General features: G+C 40.2%; 1 protein-coding gene across 1 annotated transcript in view; it reads left to right on the top strand.

The window, feature by feature from the left end:
- Positions 1 to 24,497, top strand: part of ITGA9 (integrin, alpha 9) — a gene marked incomplete at its 3' end in the record, with an annotated part of 187,311 nt that overhangs the window by 103,680 nt on the left and 59,134 nt on the right. Inside the window, exons 13-14 of the mRNA XM_009891547.1 lie at positions 4,579 to 4,655; positions 20,601 to 20,751. Of these exons, the coding sequence (XP_009889849.1) occupies positions 4,579 to 4,655; positions 20,601 to 20,751 (228 nt within the window). The remainder of the gene's footprint in view (positions 1 to 4,578; positions 4,656 to 20,600; positions 20,752 to 24,497) is intronic.

Raw genomic sequence — 24,497 nt, 5'->3', positions numbered from 1 at the left:
AATTTATGAAGTTAAAGGAATGGATCCTTGGTTCCTGAAGGCCAACTCTGCCACCTTTTAAGAGGTGCACTGTCAACTTTTTGTGGCCTGATGTGTGAGGAAGAAGTTAAACACCTGATCCAGAGCAAATCACTATTCTCTTATCCAGAGCATAAAAGGACATGCTTTCAGGGCTTCTTTTGAGAATCCTGTTTCTCCCCCTTCTCTTCAAGTGTTGTCCTTCACCTGTCATTTCTTTTCTGTGAAAGGATGGGCACAACTCTTACTGGAACACAGTACTGGCAATGTCTCAAAGTCTTGATTGCATATTTTGGCTACAACCTGAAATTTCCATGTGCTTCCCTGAATTTTGAGAGGTGGAGTGTCTTGAAATACTTCTTTTTCTTTGTTTATTGGATGATTTCCCTTATTTTCTGTGGGCAGGAGTGCCATAAACACACGTTTTTTTGGTTTTCTGTTTCCTGTTATCTCCCCTACTCCTAGAAACATAAATGTGTTTAATTTTAGATGACCATTGAAAGAAAGTGAAGCAATTTAGCAAACCAGGTTTGAAATCCCAGATCTTCTTCCTCTGAGCAGAGCACTGTGACCATTAGGCTGAAGCCAGTCTCCTTCTTGCATGTTTTATATCCTGGCAGCATTCCTTAGCAGTCTACCTAGCAGGAAGGAAAAAGAGAATATCTTCACCCCCACTGTCCAGCAGCTTTGTGCTTAGGATGCCTTAGGATGCAGGAACTAGGCATTCATCCTCCTCTTACTTTCTGCAACAGAGGACTGTACGTTTACCCCTGGCCTTTATCACAAAATATGGAATTTAATCCACTACCTCTCTTCAAGAGGCAGAGTGGACGCAAAGGTACTTGCTTTGAGGCCCTGATCCGAGTGCCTGCCTAGACACATCATCTTCATTATCAGCTGACTCTAAGTCTCTCCTTACTGTACATTTAATTGTGTAGAGATGTGTCCATTAACTCTTTATGATGAATATGTATTAATGCAGGGTTTTTTGACTTAACCTCTGGAAGACACGGGCAACATCCATCTCTGCTAACCTTTCGTTCCTTGGCCTCTTAAGAAGGAGCATCTTTTCTACCCAGAAGGGTTGCCAGGCAGAATTTGAGGAAACCGCAGTTGCCCAGGATGTTTGATGGCCTGGTGGGAACTGGTACGAAGCAATTTCCCGTAGGTGCTGTGTTCTGTGCAGCAGGGGAGAGTGCAGAGAGGAATCATTGACCCTGGAAATGCTGGATTTGCTCTGTGCTTTGCTGTAGTTCTAGTGATTGCAGGAAGTCTGACAGACTCACTGTGCATGCACTTTACATTAGCTTTGTGTTTGTATGGTAAAGATGTGTCCTAGAAACACTGAGGTTATCCTGTCCCTGCTACTGAGCGCACAAACACCTTCTTCTCTCCTGGAAATGCCAGACAAAAGTGTGGTAGCCTTGAGATAAGAGATGCAGCTGTGTTTCTCATTCAGGACAATTTTTGCCCCTTCTCCCAATTTGACATTTTTCTTGTTGGTATTTCTTAAGTAAAGTAGCTTCCTGACAATCTCTGATACACGTATTCAAAGCTGTGAGGTACTTGGTACAATGTAAGTGAAATCCAGTAAGAATCAACTGAACTTTGGTAAAACCACTGTTCAGAATTGCTCCTCTTCACTTTAGGTAACAGTAACTGCAAAAATCATGAAGTATTTCCACAGTGCAGTGAATTTTTTTTTGTCCTACTTCCCTTTTTCCAGCTCTCAATAATGCATACAGCCCATTGGTTACCCTGTTCAACACTTTCAATACGTAAAGACCTCTATAAATCCCTAAAACTGGTATTGTAAAGCTAAAAAGACTTTTAAAATTGCTTAGATTTAAAATTAGTGATTATATTGTAGTAGGATCTGTGCATGTCCCAGAAAGGGACTCCTGCTGTAACAACATGAAGTGTTGAGTTAGGCACAGTTTCCGTCCCAAAGAAATCACAGCCCAAGTAGACCGAGTAAGGTCAAAGTAACAGAATATATAAGTAGTGTTCACAAATGTTATGATGACTTACAGTGTGTTTAATCCTTAGTTCTTTAGGAGGGATTGGAACAGGCAGGAGTTAGTCAACTGGAAAGGTAGAAGAAGCAACAGGCTGGGGAAGAGGAAGCTCAAGACAGCAAAGAATATAAGGAAGGAAGTAGATTGGCTGTGAGAAACTATGGGGTTGAGGCTCTAGCAGGCACACAAAAAGGGGAGGTGGAGTAGAGTCATAGCAACATCTATCCAGACCAGGGAAATAGCGGAAAATAGCAAAATAATCTGTAGATGACATTAGCCTACAATGGAAGTGGGCTGCTGACCCAGCTGTGGCTGCATCAATGGGTCCTAGCAGCTGGCTGGACTGGAAATCCTTTCTCCCCCTAAACCTGAATGGGCTCAAGATCCTCCACAGAAGCAATGGGTTTACTCTTACAGTTACGGATCTGGGGACTCAACATCCTTATTTCGTTCTCCCATCCCAGTCCCATAGGACCTTGGGCTTCCATGGCATAATGAAATACTCCAAATGTATTTCAAAGCAGCTTGCCATCTAGTACATGATATATTGGAATAGATACATGTTCAGTAGTTTTAGAAAATGAGGTATTTGTTCATTCTTTCTGAAGAACGGCAACTATAGATTTAGTAACAAAATTCCAGGATTATTAGGTAGTTACTTAAATGTACTTACAGTACTTTATTCTTTGAAACGTGCAGGTCATATCTTTGATCGCTCTGTTCGCTTTGCCAAGATTTCTGCAATGCAAATAGGGAAACTGTCAGGCAATAATATTTTTACAGTTTATTTTTCTTTCTCCTCTGAAGGTCAAATAGTCTTTCATATATATAGCTACTACGGTGCTTGAGGATTAATTCCGAGGACTTTTGAGACTATACCTCTGAAACGTGCCATGTTTTGAGAGGGATGCCCTGTGCCGGTTCCTGTCTCAGGGCTATTCTTGTCCTTTGGCGTGGTAGTCTTTATTAAAGAGGAAGGGTAAGTTCAGCTCTTGCGTTTAAATCCTCAACAATTTCCACTTCTGAGATTCTGAGAAAGTGAAAGGTGCAAAGGAAAAATGAAAGGGCAAAGTAAATAACCCCAAATGAATTGGCCACCGCCCATTTTTCTTGGTTTTGCAACTCAGAACAGCCAACAACATAGTTTGATATCTGCTAGTCCAACACCAATTAACTTCATAAAGGTCCGTGCCTTTTTGGAGATCTCTGACAATATCGAAAAAGGAGAGCAAGTTGCCTCCTTAGCCAAGAGTCTTCCTGGAAAGACAGGGACTAGAAATCTCCAGGCCCTCTGGGCTTAAGATTCAAAGTCTTTCTCCAGTGCTGATGGAGTTGGGCAGAGCTCTTCAAAAATGTCTTAACTCTTTCTGTCCCTGCTCTGCTTCCACTGAGTCTCTCCAACCCTATCTGACCATTATCTGTGTCCTGCACAGATTTGCACCATCTTTGCATTTAAGATTGATATATATTTACTTTGGTAATAAAAGTCATGGAGCCAAGACTGAAGAAAGGAATATTCATATTAAAGCAAGAGACCAGTGGAGTCTCAGATTTCCTAACTGAACAGTGTTGGCAACCCTCATTTTGGGTATTTGTCCTTTGAGTATTTGGTAAGCTGAAGAGCATTACAACTCTGAAAGAATGAATCCTCCAGCCTGAAAAGTTTAGTCATCTGTTGCTCTCAACAGCAGGGGGAAGTAACCATGATCTTGACACTCTTAAGGTTTCCTGGAGGCCAGGAACATGTTCCTGTCCTCTTCTTTCACTCACTGGTGGCTGCCTCATTCAGCTATGGCAAACTGCCATAGAGGTTTGCGTAGGCTCCTAGACTTCTCACGTATTCTCCTTCTTTTTGCTGCTTAAATAGCATGCCCTTGTCTAGTGGTACGTTGTCCTTTTGTAGTTCCTGGTTTTACCGATCTGTTAAATTTCCCAAATGATAGTCTTTACCACAGTTCACAAGATAGACAGTGGTTCCATTGTTTGAGGGTATCACTTGTGCATAACAGTCTTTGTAAATTTCTGTTGCTTAGAGGACAGCAAAAGTGTTTCCTACATACACAAAATCTTGTTAAAAAAAAAAAAGGTTTCATTCCTTATCTTTAATATAGGCTTGTGAATATGTTTGGTGCATGATTTCCTTACTTGCAATTCTTAGGACTAAAAATAGTTTCATAAATACTTTATTTTCTGTTTCATTTTCATGCACATGTGTTAGGAAGAGAAGTAAGAGTGCCAGAAATATTGTGCAAGCAGTAATTCTTGACAGATGAGAAGTGGGAATGGATTGAGGAAAACCTCTGAGAGAGTCTGTTTTTGGTGAAACTTCTTGTTCAGTTAGAAGGGAATAAAAACGGTTCTGATAAAGATGAGATTTGCCTGCCCTTGTATTTCCTTAATACTCACACCGTATATTCCTGTGTCACAGATTTTGGTGTTGGTTTTGTGGTTTGTTTCTTTTTTCATCCAAGCATGTTCCTCCTTTGAATTTTGATCTTACTCTTTTCATGCTGTAACAGTTCTTTTTCTTTGCTTTTCACAGACTGTTTTTGAGAGGAACTGTCAATCTGATGACTGTGCTGCTGATTTGAAACTTCAGGGTAAATTATTACTGTCTAGGTGAGTAGATGAACTTTTTTTTTTCTTTTTCTTTCTTACATACTAGTATGCCATTCATTTTATGTAAGATGGCATTGAAAAATCAAAATACAAACACAGATATTTTATATCCAGACTAGAAGGATGATGACAATTATATCAGCTTCAGTGCAGAAAGGTCTCAGGATGTACACAGAATCTGAACTTGTGTAGTTTTGCTAATTCTCCTGAAATACTGCTCTCCTTTGTCAGATTCTTCTTGTTAGTAACTTGGGGAGAGGCATTTGATTTCACTTTCTTCTGGGATAATAAACCTCACCAAATAGACCAGAGGTGAAGTTTATGTTCTGTCCCTTGTGACTGGTGATCCTAGGAAAATGCCTATTGTTTTGCCAGGATGTAGTTATTCAATGTAGGGATAAATCAGGCTAAAGGTGAACTTTACACATCACTTGTGTTTCCTTTTTTTTCAGCATTTTTAGCACATTTTTAAAGATGGAAGTGCTGATGCGAGTTATTTAATTGTGTGCTAGAGGTTTTGCTGTTTGATGGAGGTGCTTTCTGTGAAATGCTTTGCTTTCAGGTCAGGAAAGAGAGTGGAAGACTCCCCTGCTTCGGGGGGGGGGCGGAAGACTTAACCGTCAGGAGATATATACATATTTCACATAAGTCTGCAGCATTCTGTAACTGTACTTGGAGATTAAACTGAACCAGAGTCAAGTCTGAGAAGTTACGGACTTCTTCAGACACGACTGAAGTCCACAGGAATGTTTCAGGGGGTTGGCTCGGAGCAGGCTTAGGTCTCAGGTTGCAGAGTCCAAGCTTTGACTTGGATTAGTCTGGATTTTTGACCTTTTGCTCGATCTTTGTGGTGAGCAAAATCTGTTGGGAGCTGGAGACATGTCTGTGCGGACTAGGGAAGCCAGTGAGGGATTTTGCCCTGCAGTTGAGGAATAATCAATAAAAAGCAAGGGACAAGTCTAAAAATTTGTCAGTCAGTATATAGTAATCACAGGAGTAAGAGCTGTATTTGTGATTGGAGCATTAGACTGTTTATTTTTATGGCTGTTATTTATGTTATCTTGGCAATTTAAAAGCCACAACTGTCAAAAAAGCTTAGGATATTCAAAAGTTTCTACTTTTGTATAGCAAAATGTTGAACAAATGCTCTCCAATCTTCTTTATCCAGTGACACTCTGAAGTCCTGTTTGAAATAAACAGGATGTTGTCAAATCCTTCAAGCCTGTACAGAATGGGTTTTCTTTAGCTAAAGGGCTGTGTAAGTTTCAGTTATTAAGAAACAACGCAGTGAGTATCTCTAAAGAAAACAGATATTTTTACTTTTTTTTTTTGGTAATTATTGCATGTGAAACTACAAAAACATGCTGCGGATTCTGATGTGAGAGAAGATCCTGTCTTGAAGAATATGTTCAGTTTTCCAACCCCATGTATTTTGTGCTAAAGAATCCTATCAGCATTTTTCCACATTATTCCTGCTTATGCTAAGTCTGTGTACAAAGCATTTTTTTTTTTTGTAGAAAGAGAAAAAAGGTGACTTGTTTATTACTATCTGCAGTAAACAATTGACTTCATTGTTAGCAAGATTATGGCAATGCCTTTGTCTAAATAATCATGTCTGACTAAATTCAGTGCACTTATCATGGTAATGCCTTTGTCTAAATAATCATGTCTGACTAAATTAGGTGCACTTATTGGAAAGAATGCAAATAATGACACACAGATACGTTCAACTGAAATAAACAGGATGTTTGCGGGAAAGCAGCAGTAAGTGCTGTCTCTCAGATTTACTGCAGCTCTTTGAAGATATCAGTGGACAAGCGGATAGGGTGATCCAGTTAAGATCATCTACCTGTGCTTGCAAAAGGTTTTTATTAAGATTTCTCACCAAAGGTTCACAAAGAAAGCCCAGGTCTGAGAGGAATGGTGCCTGAGCATTACTACCTCATTAAAAGGTAGTCAACAGAGAGGAGGAGTAAATAGTTTGTTTTACTGGCGGACAAAACTCCACAAGTGCATGTGCTGGGGCCAGGGGTATTCAGTGTATTCATAAATGATCAGGGAATCTAATCTGCTAGAAATGAATAGCAAGGTAATAAAGTTTGCTAATCGTAGTCAACTATTCAGAGCAATGAAAAGAACAAACAAGGAAGTATGTTTCCATAAAGCACGTGATTGATTTGTGGATTTTACTGTTGAGGATGTTATAAATGCTGAGGGTTTACATGGTAGAGAAATGGCAAATATGAATGCTGGAATCTGCGGAAATATATCGGTAAAATAACGCTGCGCTTGCCTTGTTCTTCCATAGGCCTCTAGCTTGTAGACATGGCTGCATACAGGGCTCTCTGCTAGATGGACCAAGCTTGATCTGGCTGTTCTTACACACTTTTCATGAATTTGTAGCATGTTAGCACTAAAAGCTGTGTAGAGAGCTATATATTGTAAGGTATAGTTTTGTCTGTCACTATATATAATATGCTTTCAAAGGTGTGCTGGTTTGAGCGTTTGTGTGCCTAGGAAGTTAGCTCAGATTACATTATCATCAAGAGAATTGCTTGCTGAGGTCACTCTTGCTAGCTCAGAAACTGCACAAGCTACTCCAATTTAAAGTTCACCTGGGATGCATTTGAATCACTAGAATTACCCAGTTAAAAGACTGCACCCAGCTTTGAGGATGCCAAATCTGCATACCAAGTGACTAATAGGAAAACCAGCCCATGCTGGCAAGAGCTAATGGGGTCTGCTCTGCTTTTGCTTTTCTTGGGATCCTCCTTCTCTTCTGAAAACTTGTGTGCCCTCAAATTGGGAGCACTGCACTTGGATAAATAACAAATAGCCTGGAATGTCAACACTCGGTCTAGGAAATGACCGAATATATGGCCATTTATCCAAAGTACTCGAACCGAGCAAATCTGCATGTGTAACTTAAAAACATCACTGTCCTTCTGACCAGATATGATTGGGTTTGTCTTGTTATATCCTGATGTTAAGGTGCTGCTGCACGTGGAAACAATGCTACTGGGCAAGTTGAAACCCTCCACTGTGAAGCTGGAGAAGAGGGTAGGGTAGTACTGCTTGAAAGTGGGCAATGACAAAAAAAAATAAAGCCTTCTAACTCTATCTGGAAGGTTTTGCAAAGATTTGGGAGGGTGGGACGTGGTGGTAATACCTGTAATCTGTTTGCCTGAATACTTTTGTTATAGCGAAAGGTGTCCTTGGAGACTTGGGCTGAAGACCAGGGTAGCATGCTGTGCTGGGGTGAAGAAGAGTTAGAATGCATTTATTCTGGAAGGAAAAAGGTTTGTTTTCAGTTAACAGATGAATCTCTTTAAGGCTTGTCCACCTTTGTTAGCATCAGTTTGCATGTAAACCCATGCCAACTAAGAAGTAGGGATTGAGGGATGGTGGAGCCAGACTCTTCCTGCTTGTGGCGGATGGCATGTGGGGCAAGAGTCATGGACTGTGGTTTGGTAGGTTCAGACCAGAGATTTGTAAAAACTTCCTCGTGTAGGCAGTTTGTGCAGCATGGGAATGAGGTGTGCAGAGATGGTGTGCGCTGCCATCTGGAGTTTCAGGACTTGGCTAGATAAGGTCTCAGCTGACCTTATCTGTTGTTGGCAATAGTCCTGCGTCAAGGAGGATGACAATGTATGACCTCTAGAGATCCCTTCCAACCAACTTTTCTGCAGTTTTGTGACTCGTCTTGAGCTAAATATTCTCTGTAACCTGAGCAAAATCTCCTCAAGAAAAACTAGCTCCTTGCCAATATAGAAACGCCTACCTAGAATGGTTATGGGTGTCTTCCAGTGCTGTGGCTGGAAACCTGCCTGTGGGACTCGTTGCCTCTTCCTTATGCCACCTCTGCCAGTGAGAACATGCATCACAAGAGGGGACAGTAGTATCAAAGGCTGGACCTAGAGAAGCAAACTGCAGATTAAACTTTCTAGGGCAGACATTACAAGGTAGTTTGTAGAAACAGCTGCAATGGTGTGTGCTAGTATTGCTACAAATAGTCCTTTTACTGGTTGCCCTGGACTTATTCGTAGGAGTATGAATGTTGTTAACCTAAAAGTACAGGTGGCAATTTAAGGGTAGGGAAAAGGGAGCCATGGAGCGTGCTGGGGACTTGGTGAAGGCAGTGCTGAGAGAAGCTGAAGGAGCAGGAGAGGTGTTTCATCTTTCCAGTCATGACTGTTTTCAAATCCATTTTTCTTTAAGAATAAACATGTGAGGTTTTGGCAGCACAGAGCAGAGAGACTGCTCATCGCCTCCCCTTCAAAGAGTCTCCAGTGTTAAATCTTGCAGCTGTCATAGGAGATACCAAAATTTAGCCCTATCCATGCAGTAACGTCCTGTGTTGAGGGGAGGAGGGAGGGGGAAAGAGATTTCTGAAGGAAGAGAATTAAAGATATCTTAGTGTAGAGAAGGTGTTTATGTATTGCATACGAGTAACTTTAATGACACAACCTGAAACTGTAAGAGAAATAGGAATATAATATTTTGCAGTAAACTTTATTTTTATGGCCACAGCTTTGGGACAGCAATAGGAAACCAGTTTTCCTTTCCAGCAATCCAGTACTGAAAATCAAAATGCAATCAAAGAGTGTTCTGTTAGCTATTATTTTCAAATATTGTTTAATATTAAAAGTATATTTATTACATATCATGCTTGACTTCAATGCCCCACTCTGTTTTCTCAGCACAGCAAATGTCTTTTCCATCAGGTTTCTGTAGCAAATAGCACATTTTTATTGAGCCTCTCCTTAGCTACTTGTTTAGAGGCTGAACTGCATGTGTTTCCTCAAGATGTGCTGGGGGTAACTCTGAAGTAGGTGTTCTGTAGAAGATTAGACCTCCCTAGCCTTTAAAATCTGCTAATCCATTCCTCTGGTACTTTATATGGGAGAAAAGCACTCTGGTCTTTTAAGAAGAACCTGAAAGTGCTGAGGGAACAGGGTTGACAGGAGCACGCATCTTGTCTGACATACCAAGGCAGTTGCAGGTCCTGAGCTGATGTCTACCCATCTGATTGTCACTCTGCAGAAGGAATGGTATTTCTCAAGCCCTGTTTAGGCTGTAATGGGAACAAAGTGAAAACCGTGGAGAAGACATTTGAGTAACAGTGAGGGTGTTTGAAAAAACAGACTTTCTTCCAGCTATAATAAACAAACCAGCTAAAAAGACCAGAGCAAAATGGGTGGTGGCTTCCCTGTGAGATGTAGCTAGGAAGGAAATCCTGTATGGCTGTGTAAATATACTGGCAGCCCGTGTGTTGTACTGAATAGAGCAGCTTTACCAAAAACAAACAGTACAAGAAGAAAGATGATGTTGCAGCATGTCATGTAGCTGCTGTGTTCCAGCACGAGTTGTGTGCATGGTATGTAAATCAGGTTGTGAGCGCTAGACTATGAACCCCCTTGGATAGAAAATGCAGCAATAAATACTGTTATAATAAATATTATAGTAACAGAAAATGCTGTAATAAATATTGCTATTCCTGAGAAGGTTCCAGGAGGAAGTCTGTCTTCCATATATTTATGTGATGTGAGGCTACCCTTCATCCGTCATTAGAAACAGAATTACTCACCCATTGGAGGGTTTCTGTGCGTATGTTTAACTGCTTGGAATAAGCAGCTTGCTCTTATGTGTTGGTTTAGAGCTTTCTTAACAACCACCATTCATTAGACTCAAATTTATGTTCTTCCCCTACAGACTGGCTGGGGTTCCCGTATATACTGTTGCTTCCAATTTCACATTTCCAAAATAAACAGTTTTCAAAAGTCACAGAAAGCCAAAGGGTCAACAGGTGCATTTTGCAGAGATTCTCAAAGTTTTTCAAATTGTGGGTTTTTTTTGAGTTGGAGTCAATGCTTTCAAAAGTTCACTTGTGAAATGGGATTTTTGAGAAATGCCCTTTTCCCATTGAAGGGTCAGGTTTGTGACTTGGGCTGTTTCTGCTTCTGTCAGTCCCTCTGGAATTAGCCGGAGAATGGACAAAACCCTAGTCTGTCAAAAATTTCATTGAGCTTGAAATCTTTCCATTTTAATGAAATGTTAATTTATGATGAAAAAGTATTTTCCATATATCTTCTGATCATCTCCAGAGAAGGTTTGTGGTTTTTTTCCCAAATAAATTCCTTCTGTGACTTAGTAAAGGATTAACATGTTTTCTGCCAACGCTTCTTTTGTTTCTGTGATCCCTGTTCCTCTTATGCATGTCTCTCTTGATATGCAGGTAAATGAATATCTAAGCCCCTGATTTTATAGGCAGGTAAATGATGCAATGTGATCTCTTAGGATGTAATCTCAAAGTACCTAAGCCAGACCTCACTGAAAAGATAAGGGAAAGTGTGCACTACCACTTCATGGCCCCCTCAGCCCTTGAGCTTGCAACTCTGAAGTTTGTAAGCATATTATTTATATTAATGAAGAAATAATAATTTAACACAGATGGCTAGCTATGCAACTGCAAAATAATCCATTTTGCAAGTGCTGTGTATTGATGCAACGAAGAATATGCTCATAGACCTATTAAAATTAGTGGAGGGACTCCCTCTGATTCACTGGACACATCATCAGACATTAGACACCTAGATTTGAAAAATTAATCTCAGCAGTTTCATGTTGACTTGTCAAATTATTACAGAACCTGAGCTGAAGGAATCCAGAACTCGTATATAGAAACGTGTTATGACAGCTTTGTCCAATTTGCTTTTCCACCGGCATAAGATGTAATGGCACAGAACACAGGCTACTGCATTAACAGTACAGAAAGTCAGTGTCTTCTGACGGAAGGAGCAACAACATAAAATTTTGATCAGAAAGATCAAAACTTTTTGAGTGTATCTCATGAATATAGTACTGTTTGTAAAAAATAATAAAAAAAAATAGTAAAGGTTTTCACTTATCATAGGCTTTTGTAAACCCATGGAGAAAACCTGCAAGCCTGTGGTTTAATGTGGGAAACAAAGCTGTTTCATAAATTTGACCAAGCTCACGCCTCAGCACTTATCTTCCTTTGATCACACAACGGGAATTTGTTTCCAAAGAGGCCTCACGTTTCATGGCATGCCCGTTGTGGTTTCATGCCCCTGAAGTGCATCTTAACAAAACAGTCATGATTAGGAAAAACAATATCCTTTCATTTGGAGCTTAATTACATGCTCTGATAATATCTGTTTTTCCCTTCCTCTTCATTCATAGCAGATGAAGAATTTGTTTTCACTTACTTTATCTTTCATTGAACAAACACTTCTTTCAAAAATATTTTTGACATTCTGTTTACCCTAGACAGGCTACCCTAAATAGCTGAGCTGCTCAGATGGAGCTAATTTTCTGCTTTACAAAAAAACAACAAAAGAAGAATGAGAAAATGCTATGGTTTGGCATTTCTAGCGCTAGGAAAGTGGTCTTGAGCTTTCAGTCAGGACCTTGTATGTATAAAGCTGTGTGTACCAACATGGGTATTTCCAACCTCTGGGACACAAGTACAGAACCATGACTGATCCCACTGCAGTCATGTGCTGCCCACTGGTTACTTGCCCATACCTCAGTGCTGTCGTAACTCCAGATCTTTTGAAGTACCAAAAGAGTTGTTTCCAGGGAGAACAGAATGACAAAACATTGGAAAAATGAATATGAGTAGCTTGCTTTCAGTTTCCTTAGAAAACCATGCCAAGTTTCACACTGTGATTTAAGTGATTTCATAAATTATAGCATAGTTTAATGTTATTTCAAAGTAATTTTCTGCCCTGTAAAGGGTGCAGGGGAAATGTTTATACCATCAATTTGCATTTTTGTATATTTATAATTCTATTTAGAATTAAATCTTTTTTGGTGAATCCAGGAAGCAGAGTTCTGATTTCTAATGTACACTGACTTTTATTTATTTTTTACCTACAGACTGTTGCTAGTGTATTGAATGCTGCATTTGTGAGGATCTGATTTGCAGTTTCCTGAAAGGGCTACCCAGCAGAGCCAGCAATTATTTAGGATGTAGTACAAATTGCAGTGGGAGCATCGTCTCAGGACTGAGTGAATGTTTTCCCTTGTTGAGGGTGAATGGGGATAAAGGAATGGTTTCTTGGTTTCCATCTGGTTAGTTGCACTCAGAGCTTCATAAATCTCTCCCAAAATAAATAAATAAGTCCAGTTTGATAGCAGAGAGCAGTACTGTTCCTTTTGAACACATGGTGATTGAACCCGTACGGATGGTAATAGAGCCATCAAGTGATGAGTGGTAACAAACCTCAGCAGTCCCCATCTCATACAGGAATCCAGATTCCCAATCTCTATTTTCTAATAACAGACCACTGGTGATCAGCCAGGGATACTGTACAAGCCAGTCTTGTCACTTCTTAAATACTGGTTTGTTTTATAAGAATCACTTGACTGTATCCACTGGAGTAGGGTTCTGCTGTTTATTTTTTAAACTAGACCCTAATGAGATGTTCTTTCATGTAATTTGAATGCATTGCTGAACTAACATATAACCTGGCCCTCCTTCTGAACATCGCAACATCAGTATTTTATGGGCCTAGGGTGGTTCAAGTCACCATTTTGTTTCTTGCTCTAGCAATCAAATTATAAAGCTAACAAAACAAAAGCTTAACCTCAGGCAGGGCTGTCATACATTAGCTGCCTCCAGAGGTGGAAGTTCTCGATACTGTACAGACCACAATGAAAAGCAGATGCGCCATTGTTTTGGATTTACTGAATACATCTTGGCTGATGCATACATGCATGTGTTTGTGTATATACAAACATATACAGATACTCTTTTATGATGCAGCTACACGAACTTTCTGTAGTATGTCCTGCAATTACAAAATCTGGTAAGGCTGAGGTTCTTCACAGGTCGCCAGGTAAATTGTCTTGCTGATTCTGCGTGAGCTATAGAGGAGATGTGCTGATATGAGTATATGTTGTTTATCATGTTTGACATTTAGACATAACTTGCTCCTGATGTGTAACACCTGCTACTGCAAAACAGATTTCCTAAAGTAAAAACCTGTGCTGTTTCTAATGTTTCATCTCCGATAAACCGTTTTTTATTGACCACTGAAAGTTATTGCTGAATAGGGCACTGGTATTTTTCTCCCTCATCAATGCTCAGCTGAGTATGCTTTTTAAATTATATATCGCACTCCAGCATCCCAGGAATGGGACAAGCAATTGAAGCTGCATAATAACAGCATATCTATTTCTGAAGGCAAAATTTCTATAGTAAATATGTGGTTTGCGTGATGACTTTGTTAACGTTCTAATACCTAGAAACAGTATGTTAAAAAGTGCTACTTAATTAATCCTCGACTTTCAGGGCCAGATCTATGGTCAACAATCATCTGTTTCAACAAAGCTCTTGAAATATTTTAACAAGCAGGGAAAATATGTAGTGGTTTCTTTTCTTTCACATCAGGCTATTACATGCAACTTCCAGCTACGTGCCTGGTAGCATTTATCTTTTGCATCTCTTTCTGCCACTGGTAACTAGTTTTTGTTTGTGCTCCAACCTTAGGATGCTGTTTTACACACGCATGCAGGGATACCTTTGTCCTAGGGGACAGTACCATTGGACAGTATCAAGGACACTGCTTGTGATTATAAAAGGTTTTGGTTTGTCTGTGTGTCTACAAGAGTGAAAGATTAGTTTAGAGCTTATATAGATGTTGTGCCTCATCTTGCTTTCATGTGACAGTTTCATAAACCAGAGTAACTCTATTCAAACCAAAAGCTTCTCCCTGGAGTAAACATTGTGTGAAAACAATGTTGCTCTTTCCCCATTGACTCTTCAATTCTGTTTATAAAGGGGTTTGGACATCTGGGTACAATTGAAATTACTGATAATAATAAAAGTCACCAGATTTCTGTAGGGTGATAAGATAAGGGGTATTTTTATGTGTATGTTGTGCCCTGCTCTGTCCTTTTTACTTAAAGGTTTGAAGACATAGGTGACTGGGAATTATATCTATTTTGTAGTTATGGGAGGATTTATGTGGAGAAACTACATTCAGGGAAGAGAGGACAATTTCTAGAGCAGCTTTGAATCTATCGTAACTAGCTGTAACTAGAAATCACTCTGTTGTTTCAATACCATACTAAAGAGCAAAAAGGATTTCCTAGAATGTTTCCCCCCCTCATTGTTTACTACTTGGGTGCATTCATTTTTAAAATTAAAGGTAATGGTCTGTGCCATATTCCTAAATTGCAATATGTATGGGAACTGAAAAGCTAGAGATGGCAGCTCTGCTCCAGAAGGGTACCAGCATGGGCACTTCCACCATCTTGGCCCTGGCCTCACTGAAGTAAAAACTTTTTTCCTATAGGACATTCAGTCCCTTCCTATGGGCAAATGTTGGCACATTGTTACTCAGTCTTCATAGGGAGCAATATTGGTATGATATTAGTCCCAAACTATGCTCTGCTGACACAGGACCTCTGTTGGTCTCTCCTTTAATTCTCTATTATGTTTTTCCCATCATCTGCATCTCAGCTAAGCTGTGGTCATCAACTGCATGAGGTCTCTTAGCTAATGTAGGCTTCAGTGTCGGAGGGGGAAGGCAGCAGCTCAGCTAGTGCAGAATAAGCACTGGTATCTTGAGTGTTTGTCTGAGTCCTTAGGCTAGACTGGCTGTGAACTTTGCAGGGAGAATTGACCTTGAACACACATGCGATGGCAAGACAGTGTAACCAAGAGGTGTAAAATCCAGTAGAGTTTCCCCTGTGGAGTTGTTTGAAATTTTTCCTTGATTTGGATTTGTTTATGGGGCTGCTACCTCTCAGTTTTGCACCGAGACATGAAATGAATTCCCAGAAGATCGGTTGAGGGTTTCAGCTTTTCATTAGCCCTTGAGGTTTAAGTATTTGCAAAACTCCTCCCAAAGTTCAGCTGACTCTGGAGTCTGCGATAAAAGCCCAACATGAGAAAGGTTTTCAGGGTTGATGTAAACAGTCTGCAGAGACAAAAGTAATATTCAGGTATCATAGTACCTATGAAGACCAACTGTGACGCTGATTTGTGAAGGCAGCAATCTATTTGGATCTGTCGCAGGACCAATGTTGCTTACTCACATCTTTTACTGATTTAAAAGAAAAACATTGGACTCCTATTTAATTTCATCTGATGGAGTTGGAGGACAGATTGGACTTTAGTTGTTTGAAGCATTTTTACCCACGTGCAGTCTGACCCCAGCTGTAACTTCCACTGTCCATCCAGCAATAGCAGTGATTTATCTATGTAGGTGCTGAGTTACTGTAAGGAAAGAAAGGCCCCTAATATAAAAGGGAAAGTCAGTGACCCGGACTAACAGGGTAAGTGCGACCCCGTCACATTCCTTGTCCTGTGTATGATCAGCACAGGCTAAGAGGAAGTGCTAAATACTTTTTCAATTTTATTTTTGTTTTAAATTCTCTCTAGTGCAGGAAATGGAGAAATATGTCCCTGCATACCTTTTGGAATGCAGATTATGTCTCCCTTGACCCATGTTAATAAAAACACCAGCATCTTGAGGGGTGGGGGAATGAATATTGCAGATCTTTTCAGTTTGTCTTTCCCAGCTGGTCTTTCTTACCGTGCTGAACATAGTGCAATGATGTGGCACAGGTATTAACAAAGAAAATTAAAGCATGCAAAAAGATGATACTTGTTTTGTCCTGGAATTTAGTTTCCTTTTCTTAATTGCTTAAGAGGAAAATGTTAAATATTTGTGTTTACTTTTGATATGTAGTACTACGGCCAGTGAATTCAAAACCATGGCAGAAATTTGGAGCCTGATGTTCAGAATTGCTTGTTACCTACAAGTCTGGGTCATGTGAATGAAAGCTGCAGGTATTTAGTACTTCCGAATGTCAAATTTCTTTCCCTTTCCATGCAGACATTGATAGCTTGACATATTTCATGTGTCTGTACATATGCGTGTGGAAATGTGCTTGCCTATATATAATGTATAAATAGGTCTACAGTCTACCCAGAACATTTACCCAGTTCATTATTTATGTGTACTCCCTGATATAATAAGATGGTGTTCTTCTGTCCAATTAAGTGTTTATATCTTGACATTTTTTCCCTTCTTCCCTTTTTAAATTTTTTGGGGGTTTTTTTGAGTCTGTGTGTTTATTTTTAGCCTGTCTTCCTTGATGTGGGCACAGTTATGAGGTGCTGAAGATGCTGGCCACTTTATAGTTCTCATCTGACAAAATGTAAACTGAAAGCCATTGCTTGATTACGTTTCTTAAATTGTTTGCCATACCTTGTTGAGATAAAGGGGTGGCTTTGCTTTGTTTTCTTGTTTCTTATGTATTTTCACTTGGCAGCCGGGCTGCTTAATGTGCAGCAGCAGCTAGAGGAGGGTGGCACCGGGTTGGCAGCAGAGCTGCTCCAGCACCGCAGCAGGCTGTCTGCACCCCATGACGTTATGCTCTTGAGCAGCAAACAGGGCCTGGGAGCTCCCCGGTGAGCGGGGAGATTCCTAATCCTCTTCTCACTGCAAGTGAACCTGATTGATTCCAGATGTACACAGATTTAATGACTCAGAAAGCTGCTCTCTTAAAATGGGACTTACAGCACGGTCTCATGTAACCTTTCAGCGGAAGACCTGAACTCCTCTGTCAGCTTAAAATCAGTGAGGTTTTTCAGAGTTTAGTAGTGTGTGAATTTTGTGTAGGAGCAACTATAGTGTGCTCTTAGAAAGTTGGTTTTCTTTCTCTGCTGAGCAAAATGTTGTTATAAACATCATTTTGGTATGATGCACTTTTAACAGAGGAGTTGTAGCTTTAGAAAGAAGTAACACAACTCAGTGGGGTTTATTTTGACGTTATTTTTTGTGGGTTTAGTTTTAAATACAATTTAATTCTGAGTATTTTTTTTATTATTCAGCAGTTAGGAATGGGAGTATTCTCGTTTGTCTTAACTTTATGTTAAATCTCAACGTGCTGCTACTACCAATTCAGAGAGGATTCTGTAGCATGCATTGTATTTAGTATCAACCCTGCATAAGATAAATATCTTGTAACATTCCTTTGCTTACTGAAGCGATACTTTCAGATTTTGCTGATGGGTTTGATAGATGCTGATTAAGTTTTGAAGTGATTGCAAGAAGTGAGATTATGAAGTTCATGAGAAATAATTCACAGTAATAAATAGCTGGTTTATTTCTTTGCTTCCAAATACGCACTTCTGATTATTAGAAAATCCCAGCAGATGTAGTCTTCATAATTTGTCTGCTTTTCAACAGTAAACATTGAAGTTGGGGCCAAAAGGTTAAATGCTTCCAAGTACTGTCATATAGTTTTGCCATTAATTTGGTAAAAAAGGAGCAACAACTCAAATTATTTGAATCTCTCAAACTAGTTTTGCAGTGGATCCTGCACTGTGTATGCTTTTGCAAATGTTTATTTGCACTGATAGTTGACTATAAGAATAAGCCATAACGTTTAGAAAACAAAGTATCCAATTATTGGTAGAATTGGTTGGTGTCTGCAGTTTATTGTAAGTATGAAAAAGCAGGCGCTCTTCCTGGAGACTTTTATCTGCCTCATAAGAAGCTGTCATTGAACAGTAAGCCATAATTTTGGGCTTAATAAATGAAGATCATCACAAATGAAGTAAGTACAGGAAATAAATACGCTATAAATATCATGTGTTACATGGAAAAGTTAAACTCGCAATCCACAGCCATCAGCTTTAAAGCTTGAGTCGAGATGATCTTGCTCTGAACTTCTCACTCACCAGAGCCCCTGACTGCTTTGGTATGTACCTTTGGAAACCCATGTCAAGAAACTCCTTGGCAAACACAGGGAGATGGAGCCCAGTGAACTCTGCCTTTGGAGGTCTGGTGTGGCTGTGGTTGGCAGAAGATGCAGAAGGATTTACAAGCACTGCGTCCTCAGAAACCCCACTTTTACACAGATACTCGGGCCGCAGTACCAGGAGCAGGACTGGAAGAGAAGGGCTGGCAGCAGTATAAGGACAGGCTCCCTTTAAACACAGTTCTCATCCTGCACGTTTGCCATTTTCAGAGGGTTGCTGATATCATAGAATGAATCATAGAATCATAGAATGGTTTAGGTTGGAAAGGACCTTGAAGATCATCGAGTTCCAACCCCCCTGCCATAGGCAGGGACTCCTCCCACTAGACCAGGTTGCCCAAGGCCACGTCCAGTCTGGCCTTGAACACCTCCAGGGATGGGGCCTCAACAACTTCTCTGGGCAACCTGTTCCAGTGCCTTACAACCCTCAAAGTGAAAAATTTCTTCCTAATGTTTAATCTAAACCTGCCCTCTTCCAGTTTAAAGCCATTCCCCCTCATCCTATCACTACATGCCCTAGTAAAAAGTCCTTCCCCACCTCTCCTGTAGGCCCCCTTTAGGTACTGGAAGGCCGCAATGAGATCTCCCCGGAGCCTTCTCTTCTCCAGGCTGAACAGCACCAACTGTCTCAGCCTCTCCTCATAGGAGAGGTGCTCCAGCCCTCAGATCATCCTCGTGGTTCTCCTCTGGACACGCTCCAGCAGGTCCATGTCCTTCTTATGTTGGGGACTCCAGAGCTGGATGCAGCACTCCAGGTGGGGTCTCACAAGAGTGGAGTAGAAAGGCAGAATCACCTCCTTTGACCTGCTGGCCTGCAGAGGAGCAGCACGTCCCCAGCATGTTCATTCCTTCATGGAAACTAGGTGAATGAAAGGCAGCTTCGTGGGGATTTTTCCATGCCGTTGCATGATGCTGTGTGCGTATGCATCGTGCAACAGTGTCTGGCAGTGTGGGTGGTGCAAGGCTACATTTCCTTAGAGGTTCTTCCTTCTGATTGTCACGCTGGCTGTGCCCCAGAGGAAATAATTTGGAGCATCTCTCTGCTGTGTGGCTGAAGGTCTCTGCCCTTTTCTGACCAGCTACTCAGTGTTTTCCCTGTGGCACTGTCTCTGTTTCTCTGGGATGTACGAATGGTCTTAGATTCCAGTTATGATAACTGTAGCCAGTTTGATATTTTGGAAAGTTTTGCTTATATTTGCAACTATACCTCATATATTTCAGATGATGTTTTACTGTACTTTTAGTTCCTTGACCTGCAGATCTGTGCATCGATTTTCTGTTCTTCTGTGATATATCTTTAGCCTTTATTCTTTCTTGTTAGCTTGTCTTCTGGACAGACTAGTATGATTAAATGTATACCAAATATCAAATAATAAATGTGTATGTATAAATATTTATATTTTGCTCTATGTGTGCATGTCTGTGTTTGTTTTCATAATCTGTGATGACTTATTACAATAGTGTATTAATTCATGATGCACAGTTATTTTTTTAACCCAACCATTCCCTTGATATTCCACTTGTAGAAGATGGCTCCATCGTGTTAGGTCCAACATAAACACCCAAGGAAAGATTTGTCACATTCAGTGGATGGTGGTTATGATTCTCATACATTTTTCCACTTACACCTGTTTCTGGATTTTATTTGACCCTCTTTTCTGTTTGGGTTTTTTTTTTTTTTTTCTATTCATAGCATAACTCTAAGAAGATTTTCAGAAAGTTACTAGAACGTTAGAATAAGTTTTAATTATTAAGAGACAAAATGAAATACCCTGTTTATCTGAATAGGGGTGTGATATCTTGCACTTGTTGCATTTCCCTTGTCCAACCACTTTACAGTCTTCAACTATTTTATTCTCAATAAAATCGTGTTAACAATAAGTCGCATCAAATAGTTTCCCATGAGGATCATGGGGTTTCCTTACAGTCACAAAAGGCAGTGTCAGAATGAGGACTCAGGAGCTGCTCATTCCCAGTACGGCCCCCTGCACGTTGTGTTGGCCATTCAGCACACTCCTGAATTACCGAAAGCTGAGCTTTTAAGCAGTTGAGTTGTGACACTTCCATAGCAGGAATAAAGAAGGACCAGAGTGTGAAAGTTGCCCCGAGTTAAACCACTGTAATTGTTTCTGCCTACAGTGTTGATGACAGAACTGCTTACCTGGCCCTGGGAGCAGTGAGGAACATCTCACTTAACATTTCCATTTCTAACGTTGGGGATGATGCCTACGACACCAATGTTTTCTTCAATTTTTCTGGGGAGCTCTTCTTCATTAAAATGTGGCAAAAGGTAAGAAACACCAATCTTGCTGTCAGCAAGTCTCTTAACTTTAAACCAATTTAGTTGCAAGATGTAGCAACAGGGGGTGGCTGGACCACACTGCTGAGATATTTGGACGTTATTTCTGGTAATGCTGGGCTTGAATTTCTTCCAGGCTCTTTACTGAGTTTGTTTCTTTTGTGGGTTTGATCTGTGTAAATTACACCCTCTGTGTTTCTGTAGAAGACACAGAACTGTTATTTGGGGTGCACTAATGAAAAAGAAAGACTGTTTGGTTGAGGTACCAAGAGGTAGCAAAAGACTGGTTTGGAAACTAGTAGGGTACCAAACAGTGCTGAAACACAAAAGGTCCCTCTAGTTTGAGTGGTGCCACACTGAACTCAGAAGTCCTGGTTGTCTCCTGAGCTGGACTCCTGGGTTTTCTCCTCGTTGAAAGCAAGATACAAGGCTGTTCTTTGCTCATGTCCTTGTGCAAGTTTGGGTTGTGGCCAGGGGACCTCACTAGGTCCAAGAGCTCAAAAGTGCTTTTGATTTCACCTGCATGGAGTCAGGTGAATATTTTGAGCTTTAGTCTCTTTACATTTAGGTTTACATACTTGGATGTTTTCATTAGCATGACTTCATTTAGAGATAATGTTGAAATACAAATACTGATTTGAGCTTTTTACAAACTGATAGCTGCAAAAGCTTGTCTGAGTGTGAGTAATGTGAAAATAATTGTGCAAAATGGGAACTGTACAGTTGTAACAACATTCTGTCCGTTTGTTCCTGCTTTTCACAGTTGTTTGTCTCTCTGCTGGAGCTTTGCTTTGCTTTGTAATCCGTAAGAGCAATATAAAAAAACATAGTACAACTGTTGTGAAATATGGGATTAACTCGGTCCATTGAACCAGTGACATTTTGCCATTATTTGTCATGTTTTATGATAGATTTTGGTTATTATAAGCCTCTTAAATTAACTCATTACATAATAAACGAAAATATGATAATTTCTTATACATGTTAATTCTCTTGGTGTTCAGTTCTGACTATTATGTTTAATACAGCTGCAAACCTCAGAAAGTTGTCTTTGTATTATAAGCTTAATTTTCAGACTTTCAGACATTATGTGCTGCAAGTGTGCAGTTTATCAGAAGAAAAAAAGCCGGGGATAAAATAGAAATGCCTTAAGGCCAATACGCAAGTTCTTAATGGAAGTTTATGTGAAGACTTTCAGGGTCTGGCCCAACTCCAATTGAAGTCAGTGGAGGGGGGGTTCCGTTCCTTTGCACTGGAAAAGAAACACAGCTTGGTGTTACGTTCTTTTAAAAGGTTGTTGTGGTTTTTGGTTTGTTTTTTTCTCCTGTGCTTACATGTCAGTTATTTTACACACACAGATTAACTGCAGCACCAGTTGCTGTCGTTTTTTCTTCTTGGCCAGTGCTGTGAGGGAACAAGCTGAAGATGATATGCTGTTTCCCTTGGTGTTTTACCTTGAGTCTGGGTCTGTAGTAGACCTGAAACATCTGTGCTGAATGCTGCCTAGAAGGAACAGTTTCTGGAAGCAGATGACATTGTTGTAGGGTTATCTCACTACTCAGTGTGTCTTCTGCTAATAGAAATTAGCATTTCTTTAAAAAAAATAAAATACAGCATGCATCAAGGAAGCATGTAGGCTTCCTTCTTCCTCAGGTCTTCCAAACAGGTATAGTCTGCTGTTATTGCTGCTGTTCCTGTGGTTGATTTGACAGTTTGGGGTTTTTTTTCTGATAATTGGTTTAGTAACAGTTCTGAAAAGCCAAGTTGCAGCACTGTGTTGGACTATTTTACTTCATCTCAGTAAGCTTTTGCTTCAGAACAAACTAATGTACTGTTGGCCTCACCATTTGTCCAGTTGGGAAACTGGATTATGACCTCATAGCCTCAATTACAGTGTTATGTTTTCCCTAAGCTATTTGAACAGTGATTTTTCTTTTCTTTTTTTTTTTGGTAAAATATCATGGATTCCACATTTCATAACCTACTCCCATCCCTTGACATCTATACATAATATGTACTGTGTATGTACTTTAAATAGGTTTTGTTCCTGGTTGAATACTGCCCAGGCAAAAATCCAGATCATAAAGCCAGAGTAAAAATTACGATTCCTAAGATTTCCCTTAGTGGAGCAATTTCGGAATCAAAAGAGCTTCTTGTTGTGGGAAACTTTCAGCAGCAACTGCCTTTTAATGAATAACGCTAAAGTGGAAGAGAACAGTTTCTTCCATGTGGTTGCTTGATCCTTTTTCTGCAAGGTGACTATAAGAACAATGGCCGTGCGGTGGGCTTTTGTTACCTATCTCTGGAGCCCTTTTGCTGTGAATCCTGTTTCTTTTCTCTGTGTCCCCAGTGGGGACATTCCTAGCAGATTCAGTGTGGTTTTGTTTCTTTCTACAGATTGGTTACAATGAGACCTGACAGTGCAAAATTTTTTTTTTTTTTCAACAGGGTTATTGACACAAAATGCCACATTTTGTGTTTGAAAAGAAATGAATGGCTTAGCTCAGGGATGATGGTGATAGTGTTCCCTGAAGGGCGTTAGTGGAGCTAGCCCCTCTTTCCTTTCTGGAGACTGAGATTTCATGAGATGTGGTGGGTAGAGAGACTACCTGGTAGGTCTTTGCCATTTCTAGATGAGGTCAAAAAGTGTTTGCCGACTGATATTTAAGGGATTCCATGTATTCCACTGTCTTTATTTTCCTGTTATGCTGCAGCCAGTCCTCCCCAGCTTCATGGACGAAGCCCAAGGTTTTCTTTCCGTACATCCTGACAGCCAGTCCTTCTCTTGAGGCACAGTATGTGGCATGGACTGACTTCTTATTCCTGCCTGCGCTCCCTGTAGCGCTTTTAACTCTCTTGTCACTGCTCCCTGTTGAAGGGGCGAGTTGTTTTACAGGTGCATAGGAGTACTGCACTGCAGTGAATTTCATAATGTGTCCACTAAGAAAAATATTCCGTTTGAAATACGAGGAGATTTAATCATGCTCTCTTTAAAGCAGAAAGTAAAAAAAGAAAAGAAAAAAGAGAGAGGAGAAAGACACCTCATGTGGCCACTTAAATTTTTTTTTCTTTACTATGTTGACAAAGAAATCTTGGTCCCCTTTTCTGTGTAGAGTTAGATTATATTTATTTTTTTTAATCTTAAAATTTGCTGTCCCATAATCTTAATTCAACTTCAGGAAAGCATCCTATTTCAGAGTCTGAAAAATCCACTTAACTGAGGTGATACAACTTTCCTATGGGAAGAATGCAGAGTGCTGTGTGTGTGCTAAGGAGTCTGGAAAAAGAATAAAAAGCTATTACTACTAATTTCTACACCGTTTTGCATCTATTGGAATTGCCTACTGCCTTGTGATGTTTTGCTGAAAGTGGTTGTCAGCAATAAGCACTTTGCTGAGCATTCATTAACCACTGTTCAGCTCGGAGGGCTATTTTCAGTACAGTTGCAGAAAAAGTGCTATAAACTAAGTGGCAGCGGCATTTAATGTGGTAGGGCAGAACGATACCTGTATTAAATCAGCTCGGGTCTAGCATGAGATTTCATAGCAGTCATCTAAAAATAGCATATAATAACAATAAAAACAACAGCATTAACCCAATATGTATAGCTTTAATCTCTCACTGCTCTGCAAGGGCTGATGGGAATCTATCGGCTAATCCCATCTCAGGGCTGGTTATGGAGAGAATAGGTCAGGAAATCCCATTGCTGACCATCATTTCCAGCCGTAGATTGTTCC

This window comes from Charadrius vociferus, unplaced genomic scaffold (genome assembly GCF_000708025.1).
Source record: "Charadrius vociferus isolate BGI_N301 unplaced genomic scaffold, ASM70802v2 scaffold951, whole genome shotgun sequence".
Classification (NCBI taxonomy): Eukaryota; Metazoa; Chordata; class Aves; order Charadriiformes; family Charadriidae; genus Charadrius; species Charadrius vociferus.
The sequence above is the reverse complement of the archived record's forward strand: the minus strand, read 5'-3'. Positions and strand labels throughout refer to the sequence as shown.